Source organism: Octopus bimaculoides, chromosome 17 (genome assembly GCF_001194135.2).
Source record: "Octopus bimaculoides isolate UCB-OBI-ISO-001 chromosome 17, ASM119413v2, whole genome shotgun sequence".
Taxonomy (NCBI): domain Eukaryota; kingdom Metazoa; phylum Mollusca; class Cephalopoda; order Octopoda; family Octopodidae; genus Octopus; species Octopus bimaculoides.
The window spans coordinates 54,934,393-54,961,269 of NC_068997.1; the positions used below are offsets into that span (position 1 = coordinate 54,934,393).

The window sequence follows — 26,877 nt, forward strand, 5'->3', positions numbered from 1 at the left end:
GTGTGGGTGGCACATAAGATGTACCATCCTGAGCGTGACCGTTGCCAGTACCGCCTGACTGGCCTTGTAGGGTTTTCGAGCGAGATCGTTGCCAGTGCCCCTGGACTGGCTCTTGTGCAGGTGGCACATAAAAGACACCATTTCGAGCGTGGCCGTTTTCATGCGAGTGACACGTAAAAGCACCCACTACACTCTCTGAGTGGTTGGCGTTAGGAAGGGCATCCCGCTGTAGAAACTCTGCCAAATTAGATTGGAGCCTGGTGTAGCCATCCGGTTGCACCAGTCCTCAGTCAAATCGTCCAACCCATGCTAGCATGGAAAGCGGACGTTAAACGATGATGATGATGATGATGACATCAGTCTAACACATAGATTTTCATTTTTTAAATCTTAAATACTAAGACAACTGGTTCTACCAAGAATGAATCAATACTAAGTTCTCTGAATATCTGTGGATTCTTAGCAACAAACTCTGGTTTATCCTGACATTCCAAACTAAAGAAATTAAAATGAAATAGATGGTATTCCTTTTACTCTGTGACTGAATTACTTTATCTTTCCTGCAAGATTGTAGAATTCTGATGAAGCTGCTTTGATTTTAGACTTAAAAATAATAATAAAAAAGAGATAAGATGTGAGCACTGTTCTTCTACAGTTCCTGTTCTAGAAACGGATTCAAACTTGGATGTCTGATTACTTCTGATGTCATCTTCAAGCCATACAGGCAATATCTTGATGTTATCATCCATCTTCTTAAATGGGAAAAGTAGTAAAAGAGTAACATGAAGATATTTTTTTTACTGAAGTATAGATGAATATATTTTACCGGGTCATAGTACGCCTTAAAAATAGATCATTTCTTTATGACTGACAGCTATACACACGTGTGTTGGAACCAAATTCTTAGTAATTACTACAAACATCAGAAGCTAACTTTTCAAGACCCTGGAGTATTTTCCTTACATTGAAATAAAAATATTTGTTACCTATTTTCATTGAGATTTTAAAAATAAAAGTTAAAAACTAGATGTAAAATCTGGGTTAACATTTGCTCCTTTGAGAAGAATATATTTCTCAAAGATGTGACAAAATTCCCAAACTAAATGAATAAATCAGATAAACCATTTTTTTTTATTTGAACCGAAAACAAGTTCTTTGAATTCCCTAAGCAAAATGGTTAAATATTTTTAGAGAAGTCAGTTTTGATTTGCTAGGTTGCAGTAACTTGCATCTCTTTACATCGATATTTCTATAAAGCTAATATTTATATAAGTAAAAGAAAAGAAAAAGAAAAAGACATAAAAAATGGTTTAATGTTCTCTGCTTTCTTCTACATTTCAATCTATGAGATTATACAGCTAGAATGCAGAAAACATTATCCAAGAATAAATGATTTCTTGGATTTTTTTAAAAATACATATGGAATTTTTTTTATGTAACTTTTGGAATTTTTTTAACTTTTGGAAATATAATTATTATTTTTAAGTGATTTTTTAGAATTATTTTTTTATGTTTTTCTGTCTCTCTCCAGTAAGCTTACTCTATACTTACATAGAACTTTTGTAACCAGACAATATTATAGAGTAAGATCATCAATAACACACACACACACACATACATATGTTGTATGGAATGTGTTTCTTCTTTTGCTCTCTATGCGTATGTATATGTGTCTATGTATGTTGTGTGCTTAGTGTATGTATATGTAGGTATGCTAGCGAAATAATATAATATCCAGTACACACTTATACCATAAATATAAAGAGGTTGGTATTATATGCTTCTGTGCAGTAACAAGACACTTTAAACCAAACTCTATGTTTGTTCAAACGGTTTGACTTGTAGACAGACAGATTAGGATGATCAACATTGGTAAAGATATTTCTGTAATGATACATATAAGCCAATATTCATGTAGTAAATGTGTGACTGTGTGTGACTGTGTGTGTGTGTGTGTGTTAAAGGGCCATTACAGCGTGGCACTGGTGCCACTGCTCTACACACACACAATACAAGAATAGCAGTGGAACTATAAAATTTGCTTTGCAGTCATGTTCCTTAGTATTGGGTCGCACAACATTGTGTCTTGAAGCATTGTCTTCTGCTATAGCCCCAAGTTAACCAGTACCATGAGAGTAGAATTCTTGGATGGAAACTATGCAAACGACTGTCATATATGTAGTTTACTTTTAACTATCATCACCATCATCATCATCATTATTTTAATGAGATTCTCCATGGTCAATTGTCAATTCTCACTTTTCAAACAAGGTTATGTTTTACCAAGGCTGGACATCTTCTATTCATTGAAGATCAGGTACCACACTTGTATGATGATGATGATGATTGTTTGCAAATAACATGCATGTGAAGGAGACATGCACACACATCTATGGCAAGCCTTTTTTAGTTTCCCTTTACCAAATCCACTCACAATAAGGGTAGTGCTTCAGTGTATGAGTTAATTTGTTCCTGGAGACCATTTGTAAAGTGAAAACTCAGGAAGCAGAGCAATAATTTCCCATAGTATCAATGTTATAAATCGTAATTTTACCTATAAAATTTATAATCCTCGTAAATGAATGGCAATAAAACAACAGTAGATTGTAAAGAATATTTTATGTAAAATAAAAAGAATGTGAAGATCATTTATGATAAAAAATACTTTCATTATAATTATTTTCTGAATCACTTTCACCTTCACTAGACTCGTGCACACCATCACTTGCAGATGTGATTGCCAAGCCCTCCCTAACACCAACCACTCAGCAGAGTGGACTTGGTGCTTTTTATGTGGCACAAGCACAGGTGAGGTCAGTTTTGGCAAGGTTTTTACAGCTGGATGCCCTTCCGAACACAAGCCACTTTACAATATAGATATATGCATATATGCACGCACACGCACACACACACACACACACACACACACACATATGCATATATATATATATATATATATGCATATGTATATATACAATGGGTTTCTTTTAGTTTCCATTTACCAGATCCATTGAGAAGGCTTTGGTTGGTCCAAGGCTACTGTAGATGACACTTGCTCAAGGAGCTATACAGTGGGACTGAACTTTGAGCCATGTAGTTGGGAAGAAAGTGTCTTACCTATATATATATATATATATATATATATATATGTGTGTGTGTGTGTGTGTGTGGTACATGCTATGGATTCTACCTATTCACCACCTAAAGTTATTATCACAATATAAATAAGCAACATAAAACCATTATTTGAAATATTTTCTATTTCCTGGTTGCATTCCATGCCTCAGAAAAAGCTAAATCTACACCAGGTGGAATTGGAATCTTTATCCCAAAACCATTGCTTTCTTTTTTCCAATTTATTTTATTTTATTACATTTTTTCCTGTTTTTGTTTATTATTGATATTACCTTAGAAACAGTAAATTATGACTGTATATCTAACTCCAACAAAGGTAATCACAGTGTTGCCATTACTGTCAACATTTATGATGTAATTGATGTGATTATTAATTATACACATCTCTCTCTCTTCACCCTCCTGTGAATCTTAATATGTCTAACAATGGCTGCTTAGAAACAGGCAGTCTATTGCATTATATATCACATTGTCATCAGCCATAGAAAACAATTCTGTTACTATACTGTATAAAAGTATTTGCTAAAATTTGTAAGGTCATAGCGCCAATGTTATGGACATGTGATTAGAATGCGGCAAGAAAGATGTATTCATCAAGTCAAGCCAGCTGGCAAGAAGTGTAGCGGTCAATCAAGAATGAGACAGTTGGGAATCTGGATGGACAGTCTAATGATGGTCACTTCTGAAAAGACTGCATGCTGGAGGTGCCTGAGAAATCTACCCCAGTGGACTTCCCAGAAATAACAGGCAGAAAAAATAGACGGATGACACATAAACCTTTTGATTTACCTTGATTTGAATGGATTAAGCTCTGAAATAATAACGTTCTTCTGCACAAAATTTTCCTATGATAACTTCTCGAGTTTTTCACATTATTAATTATAATGTCCCCACATCATTAATTGTAATATATTTGTTGTAAAGATTCCTCTTTTCCTAAAATTTCCCTTTCAGCCACCACTAATGTTTGAAATGACCCAAATCCAAAGATAAAATCCTGAACTCCACTGCAATCATTTGATTCAGTGTTCTTCCACTTTTGGTATTAGTGCAACATAAAAAAGAAGACATTAACCAATATTTTAACCACTTTACCATTTATACTTTCACACTTCCTATTCTGTCCTGCATTCTCACATTCTACCTGGACCGCACATCTCTATTTTTCTGTCTGACTTGGGCAAACTATGCATTCTCCTCTTCAGCTAGACACCTACTCCTCTCCAGTCTATACCCCACTCTGTTGAAGGGCTCTTACCTTGTAGGTAGTTGGTGCATAAAAAGCACTCTGTACATTCTTTGAAATGGTTGGTGTGAGGAAGGGCATTGAGCTGCGGAAACCATGTCAAAGCAAACACAGAACCTAGTGGAGCCCTCTGGCTCATCTGTTCTTATCAAACTGTCCAACCCATGCCAGCATGGAAAAAAGATGTTGAATGATGTCGATGAGGAAAACTTCAAATTCACCCAATTTTCACAACCTTTATGAAACGTTCTCCCTCTATAGATATAACAATGACGATAATTACAACTCATGTCTCTAATAACTTCCATTGTCATTTCACTTGACTGCATTCATCACAATCATAATTTACACACATTGTTCTCCTATCCTTTTTTTTTTTTTTTGTAATTTTTATTTTCAGTACGCTTCGATGGATGTGTAATGTCAGTGTGCATACTCAACAGAGTGTATAAATACCTTGAGAGGAAACTTGGACCTAAGAAGCATCAGTTGTGGTGTGCAAGAGAGACGATTGCACTGGTATGGTCATGTGACAAGAATGGATGAGGATAGCTGTGTGAAAAAGTGCCACACCCTAGCAGTTGAGGGAACATGTGGAAGAGGAAGACCTGGGATGAGGTGGTGAAGCACGACTTTCGAACATTAGGCCTCTCGGAGGCAATATCTAATGACCGAGACCTTTGGAAATATGCTGTGTGAGAGAAGACCAGGCAAGCCAAGTGAGACCATAATCCGTGGCCTCTGCCAGGGGTGTAGCCAGCCCACTTATTCATACCTTTACTTCATTGGACACTAAACTCTGCTTGTGAAGACCTGTTGGGGCAAGTGAAATTGAAATCGTAATGGAACCAAATTCGGTGACTGGCACCCATGCCAGTGGAGTGCTAACAGCACCGTCCAATCGTGATCATTGCCAGAAGCGGCTGTCTGGCTTCCAGAAATAGCACCATTTGAGCGTGATCGTTACCAGCGTCGCCTTGCTGGCACTTGTGCCGGTGGCACATGATAATACATTCAGGCGAGGTCATTGCCAGTGCCACTGGACTGGCTCCTGTGCAGGTGACACATAAAAAACACCATTTGAGCGTGGCCAGTGCCAGTACTGCCTGACTGGCACCCACTACACTCTCGGAGTGGTTGGCGTTAGGAAGAGCATCCAGCTGTAGAAACTCTGCCAGATCGGATTGGAGCCTGGTGCAGCCATCTGGTCCGCCAGTCCTCAGTCAAATTGTCCAACCCATGCTAGCATGGAAAGCGGACGTTAAACAATGATGATGATGATGATTATTATTATTTAGTCACTAACTTTTTCTTGATCCAAAATATGGCCATCATATCAGCCTTTTCTGCCATGTGGACTCATTCTTGAATCATTTAAAGCAGTAGGACTTACCAATTTCTTTTCATGCCTGGAAAATTTGTTAGGATACTCTCGGTTGTTATCATTCTTATAATGTTTTAACCAGTTAAAGTTAAATAACAGAACATTCATTCCATTTAAAAGGAAGCAACAGCAATGGCTACAGTCGTTCAGTTTAATCACTCTGCAACCAAAGATTCAATGAAGGGATTTAGTGCAGTTTAAATGTTGGTTCAGTGTCAGTCTCTCTGACATGGCTGCTACACCTATTGTGCATCTGATTATACATGGGTTTACTCTCACAGACACTTCAGGCTAATCTGAAACAACGTTCACCCCCACCACCACTCTCCACTCTCACTCTTTCTAAATCTTATTCTCAATATCTAAGTAGCTTTGTTCACTTCTGTCTGTACAATATACCATGTAATATTTGACACACAACGATATGATGTAATATTTCCAGAGAGAACTCACCAGTAAACTAATCTTTATTTCTAACATTTTCATAGAAAGTTTTTAGTTGCATAGTTAAACATCTAACAAGAAGACAAACCAGCCATTTACTTCCATTTCCCAGTCGTAATCATTCTACTTCCATTACGAATACTTTTGTAAAACGAATACACGTCACGTAATTGCATCCAATCCTCGCTTGCAAATCCTAAGTCTCGTATTTATAAACAAAATTAATAACGCAAATAAATGCTTTTACTCAAAGCAAGAAATCTTAAAGGTCAAAGGAAGTTACAATTTTACCGTACAAAGCTACTGATGTTCTAGAAAAACAAGACAAAAGCAGCTTGGAATACTTAGATTGAAGTGGGGGCCAGGAAATGTTTAAGCCTATCAATTATATTCTCAGCAATTAGATTGTAACATATCTGAGGTGTGTTCAACATCACTGCTTTATTTAGGTATTGGAATTGGTACATATTTAATGGATTTAGGAAATGAATTTAAAATGATATAGGAAGTTGGAATCAAAATTTGGCCTTTTACATGTATTGCTTCTACTGTTCATACGAACATATATACACGTACATACATACATACACACACATATATTCAAACATAATTTGTTTTTGCATCCATTTTTTCCATGTTAGCATGGGTTAGATGAATATATTCTTTTCTACTCTAGGCACAAGGCCCAAAAGTTTTGGGGAGGGGGGGGGCAATCAGTTTCATCAACCACAGTATGCAACTGGTACGTAATTTCTCAACCCTGAAACGATGAAAGGCAAAGTTGACTTCAGCGGAATTTGAACTCAGAACATAAAGACAGACGAAATTCCGCAAAGCATTTTGCCTGGCATGTTAATATTTCTGTCAGTTCCCCTGAATATATTATTGATGCATTGTTTTACAGTTGGATGCTCTTCCTGTTGCTAATGCTTACCAGTTTTTCAAGTCAGAGATCTCTTATTGCACATGTGTTTGAAAGCAGACAATTTGACAGGAATTTGACACCATACTTCACTGTTTGTAACTCAACAGTTTTTCATTCAAACTACACAGATTGTGTGCTTTAATTTGCTTGGGTGGATTTTCGGAACAGATGGTGGGAGGTTAATATGGAGAATGAAATGCATATTCAAATAGGTGTTTCTGTTTAAAGTTTCTCAACGTGTGTATTTCTATATAATTCTCTACAATATATCATATTTTGTATTATTTTGTGAATTTAATTACTTATATATTTTAGTGTCTGTTGGTATGTATGGTTGTATGTGTGTGCATTTGTGTGTTTGTGTTAATTTATTTATTAGTGCAAACTTTTAGAAACTATAATGGCATATCAACTTAGTGACTGAAAATTAAAATTAAGTTTCTTTAGATATATATATCATATGATGTGTATGTATATGTAGATATATGTATTTACGTTTATATACATATAATTATTTATTTATATTTTATGTATATATATGTGTGTGTGTGTGTGTGTGTATGTAAGAACTGTATATTTCCATTTCATATACACTTATATTTGTTTATTTTTATGGGTTAAATTCAATGGAAAATACTTGAAATAGATATTAATATAAGTTGTGATATTTTTTACTTCTTATATTTCATTGCATTTTAATATACAAAATGTAAGTTTGTGACTGCATACATGTGTGCATGCACGTGTATGTGTGTGTGTGTCAATTTCTATGTAATATACTAACATGAGGACATAAAAATATAAAATAGAATCCATCTTGTTATTTATAGTTTTATGTATTCTAATGCACTCTAACAGCAAGCAGAAATATATTACATACACAAACACTCACATGGTAAATACAAGAATATGATAAAAGTTTGTCCCCACTCCCTCTCTCCCCAAGCATTATATTCAAACAGTTCTGTGGATTCCACCACCACCACTACCATATTTTGGTAAAAGCTATACTTTACGGTTGTAGTTGTTCCAACATTGACTGCTGTCAGAAGATTGAAAACTCAGAAACATGATCCGAGGAGTAACAGTAGAAGACACATGTCCTAGGTGCCAACACAGTGGGACTGAACCCAGAACCATGTGGTTAGTAAGCAAGCTGCTTACCCCAAACACACACACGTGTGTATATGCATGTTACAGAGTCTCTGTTGGTCCGAGTTTGATTTGGCATCTGCCCATGAATATGCTGGGTATGGTTCTTTGAGGAGGACTTGGCCAAGTAAAGCATTTCAGCCACAGGCAGAGCATATCTGGGAATACATTATCAACTATATCCTTTTTAAGATCATTATGCACGACTTGAGGGAAATTTGATGTTATTTCTATTTCCTTCATTAACTCATATATTGCTGGTAACTTGATTTCACCTACAATTTCTTCTATTATCTCAGTTAAATGATGTTAGGCAGGAAGAATGAAGTGTCTTGCTGGAGACACATTATGTACAGAAATTCTGAGATGAACTGGTGCCAAGTCCACTTCTGTCAAGTGACATAAAGGATGATGTGGAATGGAAATCTCCCAGATGAAATAAATAGGAGCACATAGAAAAACATTACAAAGTTATACACACACACACACGCACTTACACATACACAGAAATAGTTAGGTAAATACTGGAGATTGATTACACACACACACACACACACTCATATATGCTACAGAATGCATTATATGTCAATGTATTGTAATTCATTATAAGAGGTAAAATTAATAACAGAAAGTAATTATATGTAAACAGAATATAAGCATTATATTCACAAAAGAAAATTACATTTATTCTTATTTATTATTATAGACATAGAAATGTAATGTCGTTATGATGGCCAGCTTGCTTTGCTCTTCTCTAATGAAGCAAAGCTATGTTACAGAGATGGCTATTCAAAAGGTTGGCACACATATTCAGTGCACAATGTAGAAGTTCTCCCTCGCTCTCACTCACCCACTCAATGTATTTAATTCATTATGGTGTGTGAATGGGTGTGTAGAAATGTATGTGTGTATGTTTATGTATGAATATGTATATATACACACATACAAACATGGTTATACTCAATATTATGATGACTTCCATCACATATGCATATTCAAAAGTATATATGTGTAAATGTATATATCTATGCATCTGTGTGTGTGTGCATGTACACACTTATATGTGTTGTGTGTGTTTTTGTTGCATTATATAAGCCAACAAGAATCAAGAGAACTCAATTTACATGGAAGAATAATACGAGCGTAGATGTACAGCTTGCTATCAGTTTTGTGCTTGAACTAGACTCTGTCTAGGGTCTTAGAACCTGTACAAGTTTACCTTTGAATAATCTTCAGATATGATTGAAAGCAAAAATGGTTATCCAATGTAATCCCAAAATAAAAACCGGAAAAAAAGTGCATGACAAGTGAAATGAAACAAGAACAAAGAAAAGAGGTAAAATATTGATATATGAATGGATGAGGGTTATTTTAGACAAATGTTTTACAACTCTATGTCATCTTTCAAAAAAAAACAGGCAAGCGAACATCTGTGGCATTGGTAAGTCATGTATGATGTCGGAAAGATAGAAATGGAGAATGGTAAAGAAATCAAAGAGAAGTTGGAAGTTTTATAAGCTGAAAAACATCTACAGACAATCCACACTTCTAACTCTAAACTATCTCAAGTAATACTCAGATATTTCCCTCACAACATGAGTTGCACTCAGCTAGAAGCTTTCAACTTACTCCACATCCTGGGACTCACTATGACTGAATCTTTCTTGCAAAAGCTTACTGTTATCATTGGCAGGATTGCATTCCAAGTCCATCTGACCTTCTTTAGTGCCAGAATATATTCTTTTCTACTCTAGGCACAAGGCCTGAAATTTTGTGGGAGGGGGCAGTTGATTAGCTCGATCCTAGTATACAACTGGTACTTAATTTATTGACCCCGAAAAATGAAAGGCAAAGTTAACCTCAGCAGAATTTGAACTCATAATGTAGTGGCAGACGAAATACCACTAAGCATTTTGCCCGGCATGCTAACGTTTCTGCCAGCTTGCTGCCCTAAGGGCCAGAATATATCACTCTCCAAGGTTTAAGTGAGGCCCATACTGGAGTCCTTCCACTCACATCTGGGATGCTATTGCCGCTATGCAAACCAAAATGCTGGGGTGTATCAAGAAAAGGGCCTCTTGGATGTTTGGAACTTCATCATTAATAGACACACACCAACCATTCATCCACAAGCATGCTGTTTCTCCTCCCTGTCATTTCTATTGTGCTACTCTAATGGCCTGTGTTCCTCAAAGTTGGTTGATTTTCTACTTCCAGCACTTAAGCACCTCTGACCCGCTGGTCTGTCCACCTCTTGTTACTCTGATGTGTAAATACTCTTCATTCCTGCCAACCTGGCACTATCCCCCCCAGTTGTCTCTCTCTCTCCAGAAAACCAGGCAGTTTGGATCTTTTCCTTACTGCCGTTGGCCTGCAGCATTTTAAATAAAACATTAATGGTAACAGTCTTGTAGGTCTCAGAGGGTCTGTAACGATCATGAGTGCTGCCTTTCCCTCCAGATTCAGCAAGTAAAAAGAAAAAGAAGTACTGAATGCTAATGTAGTCATCACTGCCACCATCACCACCGCCTCCACCACCACTACCATCATCATCATCATCATCAATTTACTAGAGGTCATTATGCCATCTCATTTCCTTATTTAAAGGGAAAACACTTACATTTCTTGACTTCCTGAAATGTTAATGGAAACACATTTGAAGAAATGTTATTTCTTGCTACTATCAGGTAATAACTGTTGCCATCTATTATTATGGTCTTTTTAAAAGAATCACTTTGTAACAAAGAACGTTTCTACTATTTTGTTCAGTATGGTAACTTATATCGATGTTCAAATAGTGCTTTCTGTATCATAGCTTTATTTCCTACATGTAGCAGTGTTTGTAGTTTTTGATCATGTAGACCTAAAGTGAGTCAGCAGTTTGTTGAATGGTGATAACTCCAAGTCCAGTAAACTGCACTATCAAACTTTTGTTTGACTATAATATAAGTTTCTATATTTCTATATATATAAGTCGGCAGCCTACAAGCTGACAAAACCTGGACACAAGTTCCAATACATTATATGTAATTATATTTGTCTCAGTTTACCTAACAAGAGAACATTTTCAAAGTTTTATGGTAAGTTATCTGAGTTTGGCTAACATTCTAGCCATGTGGTGATTTATCTGTCACCAATTTAACATTAAAGAGACCAAAATCAATACAGGTCTTATGAAGAATATAGGTTTGTGAATATATTCAATTGAATAAATACAGACCTCTCTGCGTTCTTGTAATTGAAAGTCGAGGTGACTACAGTTCTGACAGCAGAGTTATCTAACAATGATTATTGCAGAAATGTCTTGCATATTACTGTGAGGAAAATATTGGACATTCCAAACATAAAGTATGCATTAAATTGAATTTTTTAAATGCACATTTTTATACATACTTACACTCTGTGTAAACATGCGCACAGACTTTGTTGTGTGGTTTGGGGTTTGGGGTTCAGTCTTACTACTTGGTGCCTTGGGCAAGTTTCTTCTGCTATACAACCAAACTGACCAAACCCTCGTGATGGGACTTGGTAGACAGAAACTGAAAGAAGCTCATCTTGTGTGTGTATCTTAACATCACATGATAGCTATAAACAGTTTCACTGTCATAAAAGCAATGTGTGTCCATGTCTTCTTGCTTTGACGTCACATGCTGATTATGCTGATTATGCTGATTATGCTGATTATGCTGATTATGCTGATTATGCTGATTATACTGATTATGCTGATTATGCTGATTATACTGATCTGCAGTAATGTGTTGTATGATATGTTTTGCGAGTTCTAATTAGCTATTGATATAAAATACTGTAGTCTGTGAGTGAAAGTGTACAGTTGTTGAATTGCATAACCTTAAGCTCAGAAACTTACATATGAGGCGTCACTGTGAGATTATAAGTTTGCTACCCAACTACATTGCTTCAGGGTCAGCCGCACAGTGTAGTGGTATTGTGAGCAAGTGTTTTTTACTGGAGTCTCTGGCCAACCAAGCCTTGAGTACAATGGGTTGTGTTAACATGGTACCAGCAAGGTTTGTGTGGAACAGTTATCGCTCTCTCTCTCTCTCTCTCTCTCTCGCTCTCTCTCGCTCTCTCTCTCTCTCTCTCGCTCTCTCTCGCTCTCTCTCTCTCTCTCTCTCTCTCTCTCTCTCTCTCTCTCTCTCTATATATATATATATATATATATACTCACATACACTTATATGAATGTGTATGTCAGTAAATATATATATATATGTGCATGCACCTCTGAAATGAAGATTTCTCTAAGTGCAGCTTACACCTTATCAGACCTTATCTAGTTAATATAACCACATCTCCTTATGTTACTGATCCACAGAAAGGAACAATTAGAAAAAAAGATGTCTCTCATTTTATAAATATACTACCTTGATTCTTGTTATTCTTTCATCTGAAGCTCTGTGTATGTGTCTATATGTACACACTTACATGCTTACATATATGTATTTTACCGTATTTGTTCCTGCTTCTAACGCGTACATACAGATATTTGTGTATATTGTGAGATTGTGCCTTTCTGTGACTTACCTAACACATTCAGACACAGGGATATTTCCAGTTTACAGTATCCAATTTGTTTATCATGTTGTAAAAGACAACACACAGACACATGTAGCAGTACACAGATCTGCAGACATGCACATTCACACCAACAGACATTGCAATCAATGAAACACAAACAAAACAAACATATAATTGTAGTCTGTTGCTCTTAATTTGACTGCAAGTGAAGTTAAATGAGAATGTAGTCAAGCAAGAAATTGAATAAAAATTCTATTATGATTTGAATATCATTTTCTTCTTTCTTTTTTTTTCGACAGCACAAATCTTTAATTGGAATTTAGTTTTCGACCATTTTATACCGTGTTAACTATCATGATTTGCTTTGAAATTTAAAATGAAATTCAATTAGTGAAAGAAACACTTTGGTCATATATATATATATATATATATATATAGGTGAGAAAATATATATGTATGTATGTATAGATAGATAGATGGACAGACAGATAGATAGACAGAGAGACAGATATATATGTTCTAATTATTTTTATGGATAAGTTGCAGACAAACATTTATACATGTGTACTTGTGCCTCTCTTTCTCCCCCCTCTCTCTCTCTCTCTCTCTCTTTCATATATATATATATGTGTGTATGTATATCACATATGTGTAGAAATACATATCATTTCCAAAGCCCCTACCCTCGAAACAACACTGAGAAATATGCAGGATATTCACAACCATTAAAGCAATTGATATCAATATAATAATGAATGGTAAGAAATCTCTCCTGTTCATTATTAGCTCATTTTGAATGAAGAAAGGTGATAACATTTTTGATGCCTGTGTGACAAGTGAGACTGAAGCTAAGGTTGGTGGCATTTGTACAATTTTGTTACACAAAAATACCTTCAGCTGCATACATATAAAATTGTGTATAAACTGCTACAACCTGGGCAATATTAGGAAAAAAGCTGATGAAAACATTTTGGTGACTAAAATGAAAAACACCATCATAACTAATCTACACTTCTGCAGTATTTTACGCTCTTCATTTGATTTTCACATTATAAGTAAGTACTGTTTTTTTTTTTGTAGAGAATTAAATGATAGCATACAATATACATATATTTATTTATATGTGTATATATGTGCACGAAGTGTGGCACCTTAGCATGTATCTCCTACTGCTGGATGAACAAAACTTTGTCAGGGATTTGGTTGATGGAAACTGATAGAAGCTTGTTGTGTGTGCATAGCTCCTTGTCTTGATTGGAAGCCCTCACTTCCAGTCTTCCATAAAAACTTGTCCAGCTATGTGGAAATATTACCCTCCTGCGAAATGGGTGTGAGTTTGTGACAGGAAAGCATCTAGCTGCAGAAAATGTTCTACAGGGAATTCTGTCTAATCCATGCAAGTTTGGAAAAAGAAGACATCGAAACAATGATACAAAGTTCTGAACCAGCTTCTATGGAATTTAATTACAACTAAGTACAATTATGAGAGAAATTCAAAGCCCAATAATATATAATAAGTGTTTTAGTCCTCCACCATACCTCTAATTTCAGGTAACTTCTGTTCTAATGAAAAATTAAATGAATACCTATATATGAAGAGAATTCTCACCATCTCCCTTTCAATCATAAAAAAAAAACAAAAAAAAAACATTGTCAGCAACTTTTCCAAGATAGTATTGATTATATTCTCTCGAAAAAATAAAAAAAGTTGATTTGCACAAATTATAACGAGGTGTTGAGCAAAAGTGGATTTAAAAGAGAAACTGAAGTGGTTTCATGAATGAAATCCAGAAAATAATAAAACCAGAAAAAGAAAATCCATCTGGCTTAATCTGCCCTTTAGCATGAATGTAATAAAGAATATAACTAAAAACCTGATAGCAATGATGCAAAAATAAAAAATAAATAAAATAAACCTTTTTTTTCTTAACCGCAAGCTTTTTAATAAAATCAAAATAAAACTCAGCAACAGGCATTTCGAAAACATTGCCACTGTTGTAGTTTGATGTGATTGTTTTAATTATACAGTTGTGAACAAGACAGACCAACCCCAAAAATGTAACACAACACTCTGTACACAGTCAGTGGAATAAGGTCAAGGGCCTCTGAAAGGTTTTAGAGTGCAATGTATTATTCAAAGATGGTACTTAAAAGATTGATGTCAGAATCAAAGAAATCAAAAAAGGTATCTAAAAGAATTTAAATGTAAAAGGAAAAAAAATATGTCTAACTTTCCCATTGTATTTACATATTAATTATATTAAACATGGAAACTGTTGTAATTTATGCAAAGAACAGTTTAATCTATAAGAAACTACTAGAAATTTCAAGGATGATGGTAATAACGAGAAGAAAAGATGTTTGTTTTGGCACAAGGTCACAATTTGGTGGAGAAGCCACTGGTGCATGAACCTCAGTTTCAAGACTTGTAAAGCTACAAATTATCTGGATCTCTGTGATAATCAAAACTGGGAGTACAAGAATTTCCACTGAATAGGATTTTAATGCATCACAGGGTTAACTCCTTCCATTGGTTCTTATTTCTGGCAGAGTAGTCTGAGCGATATGAAATAAAAACACTTGCACCACCTGGCTTGAGGGTTGTACTCATAACCTGACAATTACGGACCCAGCTCCTTAACCATTAAACCCCGTGTATAAAGCAATAGCTGAAAAGACACTTGTCTTTTCATTGTGTCTTTTTTTTTTTATTCTCTCTCAAATCAGTTCTGAATTATTGCAGTTTTCCCCAGTTTCCTCCAGTTTTATCAACTCATCTGATGTTACAAAACTTCTTTTTGATTTTTTTTTTTTCTTAATTCCCTGTGAATTGTAATCAAAATAATATTAGCAATCATGATGAAAAGTGAAACTATCATAGACTACAGTCACCTTAACTGTGATGTTTCATGCATTGTAGAAATTAATAAAATAAAATCTATTCCTATATCAACATTCAATATTGAAACAATATCTAGAGTGTAACTATTGTCTGACATTAAGAAAGGAAGCTGACTGATATATATGTGACTGACTGGTGAAGTCTTTGAAAAGTCTCCATGGCTAGCTGAATCGATATTGTGCAATCAAATATTTTCATATCTGTTTTGGAATTTGAGTTTGTTGTGTGTTGGAAAGTTATATAATTGTAACGTAAAGAAATATATCAAATACTTCCATGTAAGTGATAATATCCATCAATGGATTTTCTCATAGAACACGTTATCACGTTAACATGTGTGATAACAGTAGAACATGTAACAACATTAACGTGTGATAACAGTATGAGGTAGTGTTGGAGTAAACTAGAAATGTTTGTCTAATTAATCCACTAATGACTCCAGTGGAGGACAGAATTTGTAGAGGGACCCCTTATAGTATTTAATTACATTCTCATTTATATTAAATTTAAGGCTGATGGGAGAAGTGGCCACCTGTTTTGTTCATCCTTCCTGGGTTAATAATATTATATACCAGTCATATTCTGAGGTTGATTTAATCACCTACACCCAACAACACTCCTTCACCAAAAATATGTCAATATCAAAAATGTTTATTTTGAGTTAAAATGTTTCATTTTGAATTCAAATTGTGCTGAGGTTGATGAAATCTGTGTGGGTCAAATTGATGAACTATATCTCTCCCTGAAATGTGTGCTGTATATGTAAGGCCTTAGCGTTCATTAAAACCATACCTTGCCACTGAATCTGTTGTCCTGTGCCTCTGGAAATATTTTTATCACTGAGGATTTAGGCTGGCAGATTAACTGAAGTATTAGAGTATTGGACAAAATGTGGTGCAACATCCTTGTGAGTTCAAATACTGCCAAAGACGACATGTCTCTCACTCCCTTGGGATCAATAAAATAAAGTACCAGTCAAGGACTAGAGTCAATTTGATGAACCCCTTGCTCTAAAATATCTCTATGAGATAATGCAAACATATGATAAGAAGTTTGCTTTCCAGCCACATGGTCTTGGGTTCAATCACACTTCATGTTACCATGGGCAAGTGACTTCTATTATAGGCTGACCAAAGCCTTGTGAGTAGATAGAAACTGATTCTGCATATGTGTGTGTATCTTCTTTCTGTGTTTGTCTCCCACCACTGCTTGACAACCTGTGTTAGTTTTTTTACACCTCATAACAAAGCAGTTCAGCAAAAGAGATTGATAGAATAAATACTAGGTTTTAAAGAAAAGTATCGGGGTCAATTCCTTTGACTAAAAATTCTTTAAGGGTGGTGCTCCAGCATGGCTGCAGTCTCATGACTGAAACAAGTAAAAGATAAAAGAAGTGAAAAACAAAATAGATGTATATCTCAGGAATTGAACCGGATTCCCTTTGGTTCAAAGATAAATGCTTTGCTTATGTCTGAAATGAAGTCGCAAAGCTGTTGTAGTCACTGATTTAGTGAAAGCATTAAATTGTGAAGCTGTCCACGTTAACAGCAACATAAGCCACCAACTGTGACGGATGTCAAGCAGAAAATTAACACCAAACACTGACAGACAGCAGAATGTGTGACATATGTGAATGATGTACAGGTATTTATGGATCTGTGTATTTGCATTACTGGAGAGCAATAAGCTAACATGATTTATTAGAGTTCAAATGTCAGGTATAATTTACCCTTAAGGACTTAAGGGTAATTTATAAGATGAATCACAGTGGAATTCAAATTTGTTTCAGTGACATAACTGAATAGAACTTAACTAGAATGTTGGGAGAACATGACACAATCATCACTAGCATCAACAGTATCATTAGTTATGCCTTCCCAATCAGTAACTAATCTATCCTAATATCAACAGACTTAAATCAACTTAGGATATCATCTACTTTTACATAGGTTTCTATCAAAATTCATCATCTCGCATGCCTGAAGTACGCGGTTTAAAAATAACATTTTACATTTTTTGTATTATGCACATCTAATTTATGCTTATTTATATTCAGATACTAATGTGTTATGGTCCCAATGATGTTTCTTGGATGCTATTACTGTAGGCATAAATTTAGATTTAAGAACGTTAAACACATTCACAATTCTCAGTAAAATAAAAAATACTGTAATTTTGTTTTATTGCCAAACATCTGGCTTTCAAAGTGCAAACTGTCCGTCTGTTTTATCATCATCAGAGTTTAACGTCAACTTTTCCATATTTGCATGGTTCAGGCGGAATCTGGGAACAGATTTTCTACAGCCAGATCCCCTTCCTGTCACCAACTCTCACCTGTTCTAAAACAAGTAAATATTTCACCTTGGAAGACAAGGAGTGAATATCATTTGTACGATGGTGATACTCATTTACAGTCATCACGTGATATCAAAACAAGTGTATGCACAGGCACACCCACACATAAAATGGGCATCTTTCAGTTTCCTTCCATCAAATCCGAGCCTGAAAGTACTATAGCCTGGCCTATAGAGGAAGGCTCAAGGCTACATGGTTGAGAAGCAAGCTTCTCTACTTGTCTGTCTTTCCTTTTCTCACTCTCACCCTCTTTTTCTCTATACACACACACACACACACATATAGAGAATATAGATTTTAAACCATTGAGCACAGTAATCCATGATAAGAAAGAATCTTATGTAACAGAAAAGCTCTTCTTTCAACATGGCCCAGCACAGGCTAATAACTGTGTGGGTTGGTGGTCTATATACACTGTATACATGGTTAGTGGGTCGGACAAAAGTGCAGGGCAGTGAAATAAATAGTCATAATAATCATTATGACTATGAAAATACAAATATTAGAAAATAGAAGAAAATGGTTAAAGCAGACAAATACTGGTAGAAAAAGGCAACAGTAAGATTGAAATGCACAGAGAGATAAGATGAAGGCTGTATTTGTGGGAATAGAAATGAACTGATATCGAGAAAATAAGATGAAGTTACTATATAGAGTTGAAATAAGGAACAGATGAGTATTTGGAAGGGAAAGGGTGGTGGGTGGCTGGGTTGAAGGGAATGGCAAAGGTTACAAGGAATTTAAAGAGATTAAGGTTAAACAGCATTTGGATTATATAAGGTACTAGAAATAAGTGAGTGGGTGTAGCTGGGCTGTAGTGGTATTTTCTCTATATATATACGTATGAACAAGTATATGCATATATACACATGTGTGTACGTATATATATGCATATATATATAGATATAGATATATATCGTATGCATTTCATTTCCACCGGCTTCTGTCTACCAGACTCACTCACTGGGTTTTGTTCTTCAGCTTGGAACTATCGTGGAACAATTGTAGGCACTTGTGTATGGTGTCACACAATGGGGCTGAACCAGAAGTCATGTGATCTTAAAGCAGACTTCCTAACTACACATACACGCACACCTGTGCATGCATGAATAAATACATACATACATACATATACTTATATATGTGTGTGTGTGTGTGTGTGTGTGTAATACATAAGAATATATCTTCAAAATTATCATTGTAGGGAAACAATGCCATGAAAAATATCTATGTTCTTCATTTTTATTGTAAGACTAATAATAAAAAAAAATTAGGTTGCCAAAAAACTTGACAAAACACTTGAAGAATAAAAGGTGTTTATTCTAGTTATGTCATTAATCGCCATCTTACACTAATTTAGAATGAACTTTTAAATCTATGAATATTTTCATTGTCTTTTCATATTTTAGGCTTAAAAGGCCTCCTCCTTCTGTTGAATCAAGAGGGAAAATACTAACAAAGAAAAACACAGCAGAAGAAAAAAGGAAATTTCCAGAAATCTATATTTTTTTCAATTTTTTTTTTTTTCATGTTTATTTTATATTTATTCTTTAAGCAATCTACTCCAAGATTTGTTCATGATTAGAATCAGAATTTTCTCTCATAACAATCGCTTCTCTATTGGAATTGGACATGAATTGCAGAAATGTCAATAGCAGTGTCTGCAATAACCAATTATATTCTATAGAACTCAATAGGAATGGTTGTCGTTCGTGCTTACAAATTAGAGCAGCGGGATGGAGATGCACTGAAGATACCAAAAAAAATAGAAGACAAAAAGGTGGAGGAGGAGGAGGCAGCTGTTGCTTATGCCCTCCCCCACCTTTCTTTAAATGGTTTTTTGTTTGCATTTTAAGAATAATGAGTTTGATCTTTGTTTCCAAATTTCATCTTTTTATTTTTAAGAATTTGTGTATTGTTTGTTTGCATTTACTGGTGTGTGTGTCAGGGAGAGAGAGAGCAAGAGAAAGAGAAGTAGGTATGGTTAGATGGTTAAGTAGTTTGTTCCATAATTATGTATTTCTCGGTTTGATGCCACCACACAACAAACATTTCTCTTAGTCTTCTACCATTGTCTCAGGTCAACCCAACCCTGGTGAGTAGAATTCGGCAGATGGAATCTGAGTAGAAGTCTATCAGCAATTCCTCAAAGAGTAGCATTGCTCTGCATCCCTCACTCGCCACCCACACACTCCATCAGGTAGATTCTGCTTATGTGTATTAATTAAGAGTACAGAGTACTTGTGAAGTTCTCAACATAACCTTTTGTTCAAAGTATGTTGTATCAAGTGAATAGGAACTAAATTTCACAAGGATAGGTCGCTAGACTATTAGAAGTTAATTTACCCTGACATTAGTTTAACATGAGCTGAAAGTGAATAGGATACTCATTAAATCAGGTTTCCCCATTAAACAGTTCTAATATTGTAATTGTCTTAGTTCAAATCAGTCTTGATCTAGCAGGCAGATAATCAAAGACGCTCCAACTATGACCTTCCCATTTATTTTTTGGCCATAGAATATCTATAATTACACTAACCTCTGTTGGACCACGATTCTCCTTTAAGTAGTTCTCCTTTAAGACAATAAGATGTCATTTGTTGGGGACTTGATTACTATTTTCTCACAGGTTAAACATACCTCTTTGACTTGTTACATGTTGTTGGCATTCCGTTGCTTATGACGTCGAGGGTTCCAGTTGATCCGATCAATGGAACAGCCTGCTCATGAAATTAACGTGCAAGTGGCTGAGCATTCCACAGACACGTGTACCCTTAACATAGTTCTCAGGGATATTCAGCGTGACACAGTGTGACAAGGTTGACCCTTTGAATTACAGGCACAACAGAAACAGGAAGAAAGAGTGAGAGAAAGTTGTGGTGAAAGAGTACAGCAGGGTTCGCCACCATCCCCTGCCGGAGCCTCGTGGAGCTTTAGGTGTTTTCGCTCAATAAACACTCACAACGCCCGGTCTGGGAATCGAAACCACGATCCTATGACCGCGAATCTGCTGCCCTAACCACTGGCATTGCACCTCCACCTTGTTTCATAGAATGTGAACATACATCACAGGTTATAAAATGTGAAAAAAAAAGTAAACAAGAAAAATTTTTTCATGCTTAGATTAATGTTTTTCATTTAGTATGTTCTCTCTCATTTTGTTTAAAGTTAAACAAAGCTCTTTCTGAGTCGCACAAGCTCATAAAGTTGGATTCTGTAGTGTAGCTATCCCCACCTTCCTGGATGGGAGACTGGATTATAGCAGGAATAATCATTTTTGTCTGCTGAGCAGACTGGAGCAATGCGAAATGAAGTGTCTTGCCCAAGAACTCAATGCATCATCCAGTCCAGGAATTGAAACCACAATCTTGCGATCGTGAGTCCAGCACTCAAAATACTAAACCACTTGCTGAAAAAATATCAACTAAAAATATCTGAAAATATTATAGGAATAAAGAAGAGAAATGTCACTTTAATACATGTTGGAAATTCTCTCTTGAATTATATATATATGTATATATATATATATATATATATTTTTATATATGCATTTATATTTATATTTGTATTTGTGCATTGCTTAATGTATGTCTCTCCCTCTCCTGCTGTTTCTCCCCCCTCTCTCTTTCTCTCTCAACACACATATATCCACATGTGTCTGAATATACACACCATATAAAACTTATTTGTATACATTGAAAATAAACTTATATATTATATTTTATTTAAGTTATTTTATATCTCTGATAAAAAAGTTTATCTCAAAAATTATATCATTAATTTAAACATTATTTTCTTTTCCAAGATAGTTTTACCATAAAGTAAGAGATATCATGCAAATATAAAGGAGGCACAAAGAAGCAAAAATGGAAAGAGTAGTTGGTGGGATTCTCTTTTATAGTTCTTCAGATCTGTTGAAATATGTTGAGGGATTTACTCTAGCAATAACAATTGAGAGAATATGATTCTATGTAATTGTTGAATTGAACTGATATCACTTAGTTCTGCTTTAGTGATGGAAATGTTTTATTCTTTAAATTATCGTGATGGGGTTAAAATGTTTTTCACAAAAGTATGGAATAATAGCTGACATTATGAAAACAAACATCTGTGATGGATTTTGTCAATAGCAAATATTTGATTCTATACAGGTAATTATTATATAGGGCTAAAAAGAAAAAAACAGCAGTTATCATAAATAAAGTTGAAAACTGATATCGGTTTCAGATTTTGGCACAAGCCCAGCAATTTCAGAGGAGGGGATAAGTTGATTACATTGACTCCAGTATTCAACTGGTACTTGTTTTACTGACTCCAAAAGGAGCCAAAGCCAACCTCGGTAGAATTTGAACTCAGAAAATAAAGAAGGGCAAAACGGTGCTGAACATTTTGCCCAGCGTGCTAACAATTCTGCCAACTCACTGCCTTAAGTTTAAAATTAATGTTAAATGAAGAATGTAATCTACAATGTGATATCTTAACTAATCATATTATTATTATCAATTATCATATAACCATATATTAATCTTGTCTTATCGTATACAATGCTTAACTAATCAGTCACTATGTCTTAAATATCATTCAACATCTTATCATTCAACATGCAACCATGTCTTAATTGTCATGTAACCATATTTGACTTATCATAAACCGTATCTTAATATCCAAATAAACAGATCTTACTAATCACAGAATCCTCTTTTAATTATTCAGTCGTGTCAAGCTGCGGCCTTGTCTTAGTTATACAATCCTGTATGATTCATCATAAACTACTTCTTTAATAACACAACCATATTTTACCAAATATACAACCATCTCTTTCTAATCACACCCCTCTAGCTTACATACCATACAACCATACCCTAATGAATAAAGCCAGGCCTAACTAATATTATGATCATATTCTATTAGCTTTAAATCATTGGTAATCCCAGTTTTAACTTGCAAAGCTCAATATTTAATTTCTTTTTTAAATGAGGAAGGAAAAACAGCTCTATTTAGAATAATCATACAATAATGTCTTACAAAATGTCCAACTATTTGTCAATGAGTGTGTGTTGGTAAAAATGGTTAAACTGTCATGTATCTCACCTGTTTTCCATCGGTACACTTGTTGACCCATGGTAGAATAACAACACATTAAAATTAGAAGCAATCTTCTGGTTGTGTCTACTTTTCTTCTCCTTCGGTACTTTCCATCTTCCATGCTCATCAAGTGGCAGGCAAAACTCAGCAAATCTCTTGTCTATTGCATATCTACAGTGGATCAAACATAGGGATTCTGCGAAAAGAGAAACACAAAATAAAGAAAATTATTAACATTGTTTAAACAATTGCAACAGAATATATACAGAAATACAAAATACAAATGTGTGTGTATGTGTGTGCACGCGTGTGTGTATGTGTGTGCACGCATGTGTATTCTGTGTAAGTCAAGAAACGGTGACATGAGAAATTTTTTCAAATATAATTATAAGGTCTCACCATGTCCTAATATTAGATTAATTTTTTTGTGGTCAATATATGGTGCAAATTTGTCATTGTATTTACAAAATTTTCTCTCATTATCATTTCTTTATGTTAAGTTGCATGGAGTCAGATCAATCTATTTTAAATAATAATAACAATTATATATATATATATATATATATATATATATATGATAATACAGTTAACTTTAAAATGGAAAAGAATTTGTCAGGGCTGTATTCCTTCTCCATATTTGTTCAACATCTACACTTAGTGGATAATGCAAAAAGCAATACTGAAAGAAGAAAATGACATCAAAATACATGGCTTGGTCTAAGGTATGCAGATGATATTGTTCTTCTTGCCAAGACTGAAGCTGGACTACACAAAATATAAATACTTATATATGTATACACATAAATGTAAATGCATAACTATCTATCTGTTAGTCTGCTTGTCTTTGATTTGGTCCTATGCAACTAAGAGTTTCATTGGTCTCTAACAGAAATCTAGCTTGTTGGGCTATTTAACCACATATGTCTGTGTGTGTGTGTGTGAGTGTATATGTATGTATATATATATATATATATATATATATATATATATATATATATAATATATATACACACACATACACATTAATTATACTAAGGACTATTCCTATAATTTAATGCTTCATGCTGTAATGGGACTCTAAAGTCAAGCTACTTCAATAAATATACACGGCACTGAAAGCAAGGGAATGAGACATGGGAGTTACCTTTTAAAAACAGATTTAGTTGCATACCCTTAAAGATTTCATGGTCAGCATGTATAATATGCTCTCTAATCATTTGACTTTAGAGTCCCATTACAGCGTGAGGCATTTACTTGTAGTAATTAGCCCTTAATATAATTAATGTATTTATATTTAAAGGAAAAATTATATACTTAGTTTTAATTTTCTCTTAAACTGGTTTTTCACGCTGGCAACTTGATAAATTCTTATATAGATTTTATCCTTATATTTTATATATATATATATTTATTTATTTATATATATATGACAGATTCTGCTATTTTTCTTGAAGAAAAATAGTTGTCTAGAACAATGTTGACATATTGGCAGTTAAGCAGTAACTTAGCCAATTCTGATGTCATTTTAATTAAACCATTCCAACAAAGTTTCCTATAATTCATACAAATGATAGCTAATTCCTTTCACCATATGATTCACATAATTCGTCACAGATTCCAATGATTAGATAAGGATGATTAACTGCTTGATTAAAATCAATATTTAATATTAATGCTACATTAGAAAGGATTATGAATTTAGGCCTACATGCACATATATATGTATGTATATATAACTTTGAGACATTTGCTCTCAGTAAGTATAGCTTTTGGTGATTTGAAACACTACTCATTACAAGAAGGAAATATATTTACTATTTATACCATTAACACAGTGGAAAGAGGAAGGGAAGCTAAATTCTATCAGCATAGAAAGCATGTACATCAAAAACGTTTGGGATTATATCTGTGTGTATGTGTGTGTATATATACTAGTGTGTATGTATTTATATAAATGTATACAGGTGTGGTTGTGTGGTAAGAGGTTTGCTTCCCTGTCTCATCATTTTGGATTCAGTTCTTCTGTATGGAACCTTGGGCAAGTGTCTTCTGCCATAGATTTGAGCTGACCAACGTTTTGGTCACTTTCTGTACTTACATCTTAGATACATCATGGCATCTGATGTGGATTTTTAAACCACAGACATTGTATTGAAATGACACCCACACAGATTGCATGTCTGATTTGGACCACCAACAGCTGCAGTTAAGTTCTAATCTTTGTGGATCTTAAAATGTCTTTTGAGGCCTCTGTTAGATTTGCAGATTTCATGGCATACATTGAAAGGTGTATACAGACGACATATAGGCAGAATGGTTGGTGTGTTTGCCTCCCACCACTGCTTGACAGCTGTTGTTGGTTTGTTTATGTCCCCAAAACTTAGCAGTTTGGCAGAAGAGGTACCAGGTTTGAATAAAAAAAAAATGTACTTGTGTCAATTCATTCAACTAAAATTCATCAAGGAATGGTCGCAGTCTTATGAGTGAAGCAAGTAAAAGTAGAGATATTTTGATCATATTAAACAGCATCAGCAAAAAATAGTTGATAGACAATATTACAAGGAATTACAATGGTCTAAGCCGTGCATAATTTGTCTAATTATCAAAACTTGAGCCAAAGGAATTAACTCAAGTGATTAATTTTGCAGCTGAGGCCGTTAACAATCTTTGCAACAAGAATCAACTGCCGTCAGGTTGTGACCCGTCAGACTCTTTTATTTAAATCTCCTTCTGTTAATCCTCTCAAGTATTTTAGGCCTATTTACACCAAACGAGGAGGATCTCGTCTTCTCCTTAGCTCACCATTACATCCATATCTTGCTGCTTTCACTGAAATCTGACAACCGATGAAAAGAAAAAAGGCAAAAAAGAAGATAATATTGTTTATTTAGGGATTGGGCTGATCCATTTGACTAAAAACGCTTGAAGGTGGTGTCCCAGCATGGCCACAGTTGAATGACTGAAACAAGTAAAAGATAGATGTGTGTGTGTGTATGTATGTATGTAGAGGGTCGTCTCTGCAGCAACAAGAACACGCTTAAAAATGGGATATAGATTTAAATAAATATCCCATTTTTAAGCTTGTTCTTGTTGCTGCAGAGACGACCTTCTGAATAAAGGTATTTATAATTAGTTCAATAGCATTGCAAGATGATAGAGGTTTCAATCTCCACTTATTAAAGTTTTTTTTTGTTTTTTAAACCATTGTTTAAAAAATTTATGAAAAATCTTACAGTCTGGTCTGACTTGAATCCACTACCAGATTATGCAGGATGTCCTATAACTGCTTATTTATCTGTGTCTTTACTTACATTGGGTGCCCTGTTAATTTCTGTGGAAAATAAGATAACTAAATCTACCACAGCATTAAATCAATAATAAAAATAGATTTAAATATCACATTTTTAAGTTGTTTCTCAGGTGTTGATTTGTTGGCCTAATAGGTAAAGGTGTTAGTAATTTAACCAATAACCTTGTATGAAGGTAGAGGTTTCAATCTCTATCTAGAAATATTTCTTTTTTTAAAGATATTTTTGTATAAACGAAAAAAAAAATAAAAAGACTCTCACCTCCTTCTCTCATCCTGGCCAGGATGAGAGAAGGAGGTGAGAGTCTTTTTATTTTTTTTTTCGTTTATACAAAAATATCTTTAAAAAAAGAAATATTTCTAGATAGAGATTGAAACCTCTACCTTCATACAAGGTTATTGG

The 26,877-nt window shown here is 34.7% G+C and overlaps 1 protein-coding gene across 20 annotated transcripts in view; it reads right to left on the reverse strand.

Annotated features, from left to right (window-relative positions):
• LOC106878639 (thrombospondin type-1 domain-containing protein 7A) overlaps nt 1-26,877 on the reverse strand; it is a 999,802-nt gene that overhangs the window by 315,634 nt on the left and 657,291 nt on the right. For all 20 annotated transcript variants that reach the window (XR_008265800.1, XR_008265799.1, XM_052974016.1 and 17 more), the window contains one exon: nt 23,174-23,363. Coding sequence is in view for 18 of the 20 variants with exons in the window: in XM_052974016.1 (XP_052829976.1) it covers nt 23,174-23,294 (121 nt within the window). In the remaining 2 variants the exon portion in view is untranslated. The remainder of the gene's footprint in view (nt 1-23,173; nt 23,364-26,877) is intronic.